Source organism: Centroberyx gerrardi, chromosome 17 (genome assembly GCF_048128805.1).
Source record: "Centroberyx gerrardi isolate f3 chromosome 17, fCenGer3.hap1.cur.20231027, whole genome shotgun sequence".
NCBI lineage: Eukaryota > Metazoa > Chordata > Actinopteri > Beryciformes > Berycidae > Centroberyx > Centroberyx gerrardi.
This window is the reverse complement of record NC_136013.1, coordinates 8,368,052-8,378,051: the sequence shown is the minus strand read 5'-3', so window position 1 is coordinate 8,378,051 and position 10,000 is coordinate 8,368,052. Positions and strand designations below refer to the sequence as shown.

The following is a 10,000-nucleotide window of genomic DNA, read 5'->3' as shown; positions in this document are numbered from 1 at the left end:
TTTGTGCTTGTATGCATTGCTCACATTCAGCAGCTGTCTATCTTTATCTCTGCTGTCTTTCCTTTGTCAGCGTTGCCATTCGTCCATCTTTTTCCCATTTAATGTAAAATGTAGTTAGTCATCGTTCCTGTGGTCCTCCTGGTTACCTATAGCAGGGTCTCTCAAACAAATATACATGTCACAGACCTGATTTTGTCCCGGAGACCTCCACAATGGCAAGATTTTTGTTGTTGTTGATTTAGTATTGAATTGTATAACTATCTGCACTGTACTTTGGAGCGATAATAGAGGTGAGAGTGAAACCTGTGAGTAGAACATTCATTGTTCCTCATTCTCAAATGTGCAAAATATTTCATTCATGCGTTGACTTACCCACCACAGTTAGAAAATCGCTGACCTTCTTCCTGCTATGTGGATGCACAGCGCACCAGCCTCGAGTTGGATGGTGCTTCTTTGACTTCTACCGTATTGCCTGGTGTACGAGCGCACACTGTATTTCCTTCATGCGGGGCTCTGGGGCTCCGCTTGGCCTAAACGGTGCACATCGTAATTCTCCTAACACTGCAAAAAGTGTTGCACACAAACAAACGATGAACACACAGAGCCCGGCTTTTATAGAGGTGCTCCTACTTCTAGTGAAACTGAACTATTCCTCATTTAGCTGGGGGCCCCATGGAACCCCCTCATGTGTAACCCAGGTTATACATGCCAGGTACTCTTTCATTTCCTGACTCATGTGTGATGTCATGCCACAGGCAGGAAATGACCTCATAACTGACCTCTGACCTGACCTCCCCAGCAGTCGGAAGAGGAAGGAGCGACATATGGAAGACGAGGGCAGGAGGGGTGTGTGTGTGTGTGTGTGTGTGTGTGTGTGTGTGTGTGTGAGGCGGGCGTACAGGTGTTAGATGTGTTGTCTGGGATTCCAGCAGGATTAGGTAGAGGAAGCCGTGACTTTGTTTGTGGTGCTGGAGGCTAGACCAGAGAGTGACGTTATTATAATGTGGATCCTGGAGCACACTCACTTATATGTGTGTACGTGCACATACTCACACACTGACACACACTTGCACACACACACACATGCAGCTGCTTGATTATCCTCTGCATTTCTAAATGGAAGTCAGTCTAATACTATACGACTTACAGCAGTGTGTGTGTGTGTGTGTGCGTGGGTGTGTGTGTGTGTGTGAGAGAGAGGGGATAGCAGGACAAAGAGTGTCTTGTATTTGGGGGAGGGGAGAGGTGGTGGGGGGGTAGTTGGGCCTGTTGGGTCCAGTCCTGGAGGCCGGGGATGGGAATGTACTGTGTGTGTGTGTGTGTGTGTGTGTGTGTCTGTGTCTGTGTGTGTGTGTGTGTGTGTGTGTGTGAGCAGAGGAATGCTGCTGTTTGCTGAGTGAAGAGCACAGAGGCAGCAGAGACTGTCCAAACACATGTCTGTTTGCCAAGAGAGTGTGTGTCTGAGAGAGAGAGAGGGACAGACAGACAGGCAGACAGAGGGTGTGTTTGGGACAGTGTGTGAGCAAGAGTGAAAGTGTATGAGCAGTGATGGAAAGAGGTTTAGAAAAGTACTCTCTGTGAGAGTGTGTGTGTGTGTGTGTGTGTGTGTGCGCTCTCCCTATGCTGTGACCTTATACTCAATGAAGACTTTCATATCCCTCTCAGTGCCCCATAGCAGGGGAGCAGACAGGACTGAAAGAGCTCTGTCTCTCTCTCCATACCTGTGACCTAGTCACTACACACACACACACACATACACACACACACACACACACAGGCACTAGCCCACACTGCAGACTTTGCTCCGGTTGTGTGTGTGTGTTTACTGTACTGTTACCTGTTTGTTTGGCTGATGAGAGGTCAGGAAGGCGGGAGAGATGGAGGGATGGAAGGGGGGGGGGTTGGGGGTAAGGTAAGGATGAAGAGATGAAAGTAGGGAAGGACTGAATGAGTCATAGTTGGAACGAGAGAAGGAGGGAGGAAAGGATGAAGTGAGTAATAGTTGAAGTGAGGGAGAGAGGGAAGAATGAATGGACAAATAGTTGAAGTTAATGAAGAAGGGATGGAAGGAGGGAGGGAGTACGGGAAGGATGGAGGGAGAAACAGCTGAGGGGAGGAGGAGAGGAAGGGAGGGAAGGATCAAGTGAGTAATCGCTGGAGGGAAGGATGGAAGGATGGAGGGAGAGAATGAGGGAGAGAGGAAGGGAGGGCAGGATGAAGGGAGGAATAGTTGAAATAAGGGAGACAGGGAGGGAAAGAAAGATGGAGGGAGGGACAGCTGAAGGGACAGAGACGGTGGAGGGAAAGAGGAAGGCAGAGAAGGAGAGATGGAGTAAGGGAATGATGAAAAGAGGAACGGAGGGAGACCAGATTTTTGAGCGCTGAGTGACAGAGGGAGGGAAGGATGGGGGGAGAGAATGAGGGAGAGAGGAAGGAAGGGCAGGATGAAGGGAGGAATAGTTGAAATAAGGGAGACAGGGAGGGAAAGAAAGATGGAGGGAGGAATAGTTGAAGGGACAGAGACAGTGGAGGGAAAGAGGAAGGCAGAGAAGGAGAGATGGAGTAAGGGAAGGATGAAAAGAGGAATGGAGGGTTTTTTGAGAGTTGAGGCCTCCTGACTGACATTTGACTGGTGTCAACATGACCAGAAAATGTTGCGATATTTGTGTTCATTCTTGCATAAGTGCTCATTTATGAGTGGGTGGGAGGTGGGGCTGCCTCTGTCTGTCTGTCTGTGTGTGTGTGTGTGTGTGTGTGTGTGTGTGCGTGCGTGTGCGCAGTGTGATTTATTCTGAGGCCAGGTCTGCCTCCAGCTGTCCCAACGGGGTCCCAACGACTTTAGCAGCCGTAGACCTCCACCACGGAGCGGCGGAGGGAGAGAGGGAGAAATGGAGGGGAGACATGCATAGTGGAAAAGTCAACATCATTTTCAGTCTGCAAATTCTATTATGTTTTCTTTCGTCTTCTTCGACAGACGTCTTTTCAGGAGGCGGTCATGTGCCCTCCGCTGTACATGCATCTATCATGATGCTCCTGCTGAATGTGAACATCACCTCTCACATCGCTTTCAATCCGCTTTTACAGGAATTAGAGGAACATAATGCCTTATATTTAGATTTCTGACCACACGCTTTTTGAGGTCATGCAAGCGGTTTTTGAAGCGGTTTTATGGCGCCAAGGGGTCATGAATGTTGCTCAGAACAAAAACTTCCAACTCAAATAACGGGTTGATTGAATTTATTTGATAATATATGTACCACATGACATTCCAGTAAAAAGACTTGGTCAAAAAATGACCACGGATAAAACAATCAAGCTCAAAAGCTTATTTCCATCTTGGTCTTTAAGTACCAAGACAAACATTGGAGTGATGAAGTTTTTACTCCTAAGCTAAAGTCATTTATTGCATCTGTAGATGACATTTTACGAAAGTGACCTCATTCCAGTGTGTTAACCTGCGTATTAACCCTGTAAATAAGTATGCAATACTATGTTAGTACAACCAGTTGCCCCCTGCCCCAAATGTTATCACAGTTTTATTGCATTTCCAAATACAGTGTCATTGTGTACTTACAGTGCTTTTCCATAGGTGAACACACAGGTTAACACACTGGAATAAGGCCGTTCTAAAGTACACATCTGTACCGTCTCACTGAACACTGCCATGACCTGCTGTGTGTGTGACTGTGGGTCTCTGTGTGTGTGTTTGTGTCCCTGCATGTGTACCGCTGATTGACGAGTGTAAATGAGAATTTGCTGCCTGGTTAAATAAATAAATCTCCTCCTCCTCCTCCCCTGCAGGTCCTGCTGAGGTCCCCATGATGTCCCCGAATGGGTCAATCCCCCCCATCCACGTGCCCCCGGGATACATCTCACAGGTTAGTGTGTGTGTGTGTGTGTGTGTGTGTGTTCTTTTTCATCTCATTCTGATATTCTTTGACATATTTTTTATATTCATTCTGTCTGTCTTTGTGTGAGAGAGAGAGATCTAAAAGAGTTGAGAGAGATACAGAGAGAGACCAACGGAGAGAGATCGACAACTGCATTTAATTATCCAGCGGTTTCTTTGCTGCAGAAAGTGTCGTCCTGAACAAGTGATTTGCTTTAGTATTGAACCTTCAAATCTTATTTTTCTTGCTGTAAGTGAAAAAATCTGCCAACGGAGTGAGATAATTCCACTTGTTTCCAAAGCAAATCAACTGTTTTCAAGAATTTTCTTAAATCAAGTGTTGGTTTATTGGTGCTAGCCTGCCTTATTCTGGCTTGTATTAAGATGTTGTTTCTAGAAAATTCCTGAAACAAGTGAAGCTGCATTGGAAACAAGTGGAAATGACTCACACCATGGGCATAATCTTTCACTCATGTTAAGAAAAATAAGATTTTAATGCTGAAGAAGTGACTAGTTATGACATTTTTCTTCTTCTCTACTTGCTTTTGCTGATTCGCTGCCGGTCGACTGGTGTCTAGTGCCACCGCTGCCAACCCCCTACAGTCCAGTCCAGGACTCGTGTCTGGTTCATGCTTCATGCAGAAATTAATGCGGTGGAGAGCGCGCGTCAAAATGACGTAATAACGGCCAAAACACGACCAAAACTGAGGTTGTGCACCACCTGAAATTTAAACAACAACAGACAGCGCCGCAGTTACATAGACGCAATTCTGTTGAGGATTGGCTGAAAGAAGAGATTTTTACCTGTGTGGTATTTTTCAATGGAGAATTTCAAGGAAAGACTATCAGAAGACGTCCAAAAATACAGTCATGTCTATAACTCATCCTCCAGTGACTATAAATACATCCAAATGACATTGAAAGTCAACCACATAATAATGATGATGCTGGATGGAGAGAAAATACAAGAGCCGTCTCAAAACAGAACCTTGTAATACAGAAGAAATTATCTGCTGTCGTCATCCTTTGAAAGCTGCAATGGTGCATGTGTGTTCACGCATTGTTGTGAACGTTCATGCCGTATTCAAAGCGGGAGTTGTCATGCGCGTTGATATGGAGCTTGAGCGCGTCGAGCCACACAGAAAGCACGAAGCAGGCGTTGGACCTCCTGAGGCAGCCTCCTCCCCCCACTCAGCACCAGGCAGGAATGCGCTGAATTTAGGGAGTCAGGGGGGGACAGTTTTTCTTGGGCTTCTGTCCTCTGTGTGTGTGTATGTGTGTGTGTGTCTTCTACCCAATGCCCAAAATCTTCCAAAGTGAGGATTTCGTTGGGATATTTTGACTTAGATGTTAGGGGGTTGGTTAAGGTTGAGGTTAAAGGCATTCACTGGTGTGGTGGGGGTCAAAGGTTAGGGCATCAAAGCAAGCTGAATGGAATGTCCTCACAAGTATAGTAATACAAATGTGTGTGTGATGTGGTGTGTGTGTGTGTGTGTGGGGGGGTTGTGTTCCTTGTGCCAGTGGCAGTCAGGTCATTGGCTCACTGTGGGTGTGTGTTTGTGTATGCATGTGTGTGTGCGTGGGTGTGTGTGTTAGTAGGGGCCGGGCCAAGTGAGAGCGGGAAACGCTGTCACTCTTACATAAACAAGCCTGATAGGGGAGACAGGCACTGGGTGGGGGGTAGGGGGGTAAAGGGGGGATGGATGGATGGATGGATGGATGGATAGAGAAAGAGTATTGGGGTGATGGAAAGTAGCATATTCACAGATGGATTTTATGTGTGTGTGTGTGTGTGTGTAGATGGCGTTTGCTTGTGATTGTGGGGGTGTGAGGTTGTGTGTTTGTGTGTTTGTGTGTAGCTCCCTGCCAGTAAATATGAATTGGAATTTGAGTGTGTGTGTGTGTGTGGTTAGTCCTTGCCAGTAGATATGTAATGAAGAGTGAGTGTGTGTGTGTGTGTGTGTGTGTGTAGGTCGTGTCCACATGTACTCAGGCAGGGACTTTGGCCTTGTTTTCCTGTAAACACTCTGTTTTCCTCCTCTGCAGCAGAGAAGGGGGGGGGGGGGGGCAGAGAGGGGGCCCCCTCTTTCTGCTCCTCCTCCTCCTCTTCTTCTCCCCCTCTATCTCTGTTTTTCTCACTCGGATTAGTTCTGTAACCCTCTTCCTCCCCTACTGACCCTCACTAATTTACTTTCTCTCTCTGCTCTCTCTATGCTCTCTCTCTTCTTTCTTTCTTTCTTTCTTTCTTTCTCTCTTTCTCTCGTATTCTGGCACTGATTCTGTTGATCCCTGTCTTGCCTCTCAGTATGTGTGAATATATATGTGTGTGTGTGTGTGTGTGTGTGTGCGTGTGTGCGTTGTTGTTGTTAAGAACCAGCAGATGACTTCCCCTCTCTGCAGGGAGTGTGTGTTTGCTCTCTGCTTGGAATGCAGGCCTGTGAAAGTGTCTGAATAGATGGAATGTGTGTGTGTGTGTCTGTCTGTGTGTGTGTGTGTGTGTGTGTGTGTCCCGGTGCATGAATGTGAATGTGAATAGATGTATGGAATCTATGTTAATGCGAGGCAGGTCTTTGAATCCTGTTGTCATTGAAATCTGCAGACTTTGTGATGACAACATTGTTGCGGTTGTTTCCACCATTTAAAGGGCCACAGCGTCCCGTCCGCACAGTGTTACTCTCGGTTGTTAAACAAATGAAGCGTTTCATTCCTAAATTCGATATGCAGCATTTGAGAAACAGGACGCCTACTCTTACAAAATGATTGACAGCAAAAAATTGAAACAAATTGTGGTATTCTTTGGAGGATAGCAGGTAATTGAAGTCTTTGGTTGACAGATTGTAACACGGCGTGGACCATCTGTGCTTTAGAAACATTGAATAATAAACTTTTGCTTATATTTTTCCAAAATGGAGATAAAGTGTTTTGGAATAGATTTATTTAAAGCCGCACTAGGCAAGATTTTGATGTAAATATACACCCGTCGTATCAGCCTAAATCTCAAAGTGGAGATGCAGCAAAGACGAGCATCCCATCTTCCCCTAATTGAGACCCTGTAGATGTGTCCTATTTGCCCAAATGAAAAGTCATTTAGGCCTACATACTCTCCCAAAGAAAGCGATGAGTTGAAACAGAGCAAAATACAAACGGTCTCCTAAACAGCAGTGATCAGTCACTCCGTCTAGAGAAAGCTGGACTCACCAACATTAGATCTTTTTCCTCTCTCTCTCTTTCCTTTGGTATAAAGCATCACAGACTGACCGGGTTGGTAAACATGAGTGTGTGTGCAGTTTGCTAACGTCACGTTACTTGATTTCTGAGTATTAAAGTAAAAAAATTTTAAACTCTCACTTCACCTTGCTGCCATTTGCAGCTGCCACCGTGCCAAGCTGCTTAGTGTAGCGTTAAATGTGAAATTCCAGAAACACATTTTTGAATCCTCTCCCTTCCCTTCTTTCTCAACCCCCTCCTCCTCCCGCTCTCTCCTCCCTCCTTGCCTTCTCTGTGTCTCCCTTAGGTGTTGGAGGATAACACAGGGGTCCGTCGGGTGGTGGTGACCCCCCAGTCTCCAGAGTGCTACCCCCCCTCCTACTCTCCGGCCCTGTCGCCCACGCACCACCTGCCCCCCTACCTTACCCACCCCCACTTCATCCCCAACACCCACTCTTTCTACCCCCCTGTCAGCCCCGGGGAGCTGCCCCCCCACCAGTACTACCAGCACCACCTTCCCCCCATGTACGGCGATCCAGGTACTGACATATCGACCGGACTCTTCCCTTCAACCCTCAAATCGATGGCTGTGTTTGGGATTAAAAATCCAGTGTAGATAGGATACTTGTCAAGATTGTGTCGATTCAGAGCTCCAAGCAGCGTTTAGAAACACATTTGTAAATACAAACATTTTTGGGGGAGTGGAGCTTTGTTTTGGAATTACACTGTCAATTAAATTAATCTTTATTCAAGTTGATGGATAGGCTGCATACATTATTAATCCAAATAAAAAAAAAGGTTTTTATCGGTGGTGGACCATTTCAATATAAACCCACCTAAACATCTTTTTGTTTTCAGAATAGAATTTAAATTCATAGAAGGCCTAGACATTACAGTAAGTAGCTATCAAACTTAATCATCTGAGGATAAATTATTGGAAAAAATAGAAGAAAAAAATATTAATGCTTAAGTTAGTTGCTTTTCTGAAAATTCAGCTGATATTTGTTCATATTGGAGTCATGATGATCAATGACTCTAGGTCATTCTTTACTCACCTTTATTTGCCACTGGATCACTGATCATAAATGTATCTTGTTTCCCTTCCCTTGTTTCCCTTTCCCTTCCCTTGTTTCCCTTTCCCTTTCCCTTTCCCTTTCCCTTTCCCTTCCCTTCTTTCCCTTTCCCTTCCCTTCCCTTCTTTCCCTTTCCCTTTCCCTTTCCCTTTCCCTTCCCTTCTTTTCCTTTCCCTTTCCCTTTCCCTTTCCCTTTCCCTTCCCTTCCCTTCTTTCCCTTTCCCTTTCCATTTCCGTTTCTGTTTCTGTTTCTGTTTCTGTTTCCGTTTCCGTTTCCGTTTCCGTTTCCCTCTCCTCTCCTCTCCTCTCCTCTCCTCTCCTCTCCTCTCCTCTCCTCTCCTCTCCTCTCCTCTCCTCCTCATGCTCCAGAAATCATCCCGGTGTATGGGATGTCTAACTACATAGGCAGAGAAGAGACTTACAGTAAGCCCCAGCCCAAAAAGATCAAGGAACAGAGACAGCTAGAGAGACAGAACCGACTCAACTCCCCTCCCTCGACTCTCTACAAGGGCAGCCTGGGGCCAGCACACAACGGATACAGGTGAGCACAGTGCTGCCGTGGCCTAAATACTGAATGTTAACACTTATGCTGAGTGATAGTAGATGACTATCAATATCTCAAAAATGAAAAAATGAGAACTTGTAGCAGTTCTAAAGACAAATGGAACGTAATCTTAAATGATATATGGCTAAGTCTGGCAGTTTTGTGTAGGAGATTGGCATAATTTACATGAAATATGATGTAAAAATAGCTCAATAACTTTTTTGAACTACAAGGGACTACTTTCCCTGTTTCAATAGGTGGTGGGTGATGGGAGACTGTGTACAGCTAAAAATCACTGCTTTGTGGATGAATACGAGGTTGCTCACCTGAAAAAATAAACCTGGCTACATCAACTATATTGAGTTAATGATATTTAATTCTTAAAATGCATGAATCTACAACAATCTACAACTTTCAATTACTAAAAACTCAGTGTTTATGTTCTCATTACTTAACGGGCAGGTTGATCAATTTCCCCAAACCTTGGTGTATTCCTTTAAGGTTGTTGACATTTAATGGTGATCTTGTGTAATTTAAATTGAACTCACAAATAGTACTGATTTTGTTGTGATCTGTTTGATTGTTCTCCTCGTGGGATGTTTAGTTTTGGGATTTTTGTTCATGTTCACAAAAATATTGATTTAACTGTCTTGGGTTAGAGGAATGTGAGCTTTTATACTGAAGAGTATTTCCTCTTAATTTTGCCCACAAATTTATTTTTTTGTTGTGTATGTGTATAGCAACAAATCCCTGCTGAGACACCGTTAACTTTGCTCACCAGTAACACACACTGATTTGGTTATTTCCTTTTAAGCATCAACATCAACTCGTGTGCTCCCTCACTCGAGTCATGAGGGTCAGTGGTTTTGTTTGTCATCTGTTCCTGGTCACAGATGTGGTCAAGGTCCAGAGGGGAGGCGTTCTCGAATTAAAACTTTTGCTGGGAAATAACATTGATTTCCATTTGCGATTTGTTCTCGATGCAGCAACAAATCACACGCCCCGTCGCTGGGGTCGGTGGGGTCGGGGGGCGGAGTCAGCAGTCCAGGCGGGAAGAAGCCGGAGAGACGACTCCGCAGCAGTCCCCGAAGCAGTGAACCAGAGACACACACACAGGGTAAGACACACACACACACACACACACACACAGGGTCAGACACAGGCTGACTGTACGCCTGAATGATCATCAGGGTCGAATTTTCTCACACAGAGCAAAATCAAAGGAGCATATTCCACACACACACACACACACACACACACACATGCATAAAGGATAAGAAACGCTTG

General features: G+C 45.4%; 1 protein-coding gene across 1 annotated transcript in view; it reads left to right on the top strand.

The window, feature by feature from the left end:
* fndc3ba (fibronectin type III domain containing 3Ba) overlaps positions 1-10,000 on the top strand; it is a 77,389-nt gene that overhangs the window by 17,801 nt on the left and 49,588 nt on the right. The window contains exons 3-6 of the mRNA XM_071912396.2: positions 3,802-3,878; positions 7,404-7,635; positions 8,539-8,710; positions 9,700-9,830. Coding sequence (XP_071768497.1) covers positions 3,802-3,878; positions 7,404-7,635; positions 8,539-8,710; positions 9,700-9,830 — 612 coding nt within the window. The remainder of the gene's footprint in view (positions 1-3,801; positions 3,879-7,403; positions 7,636-8,538; positions 8,711-9,699; positions 9,831-10,000) is intronic.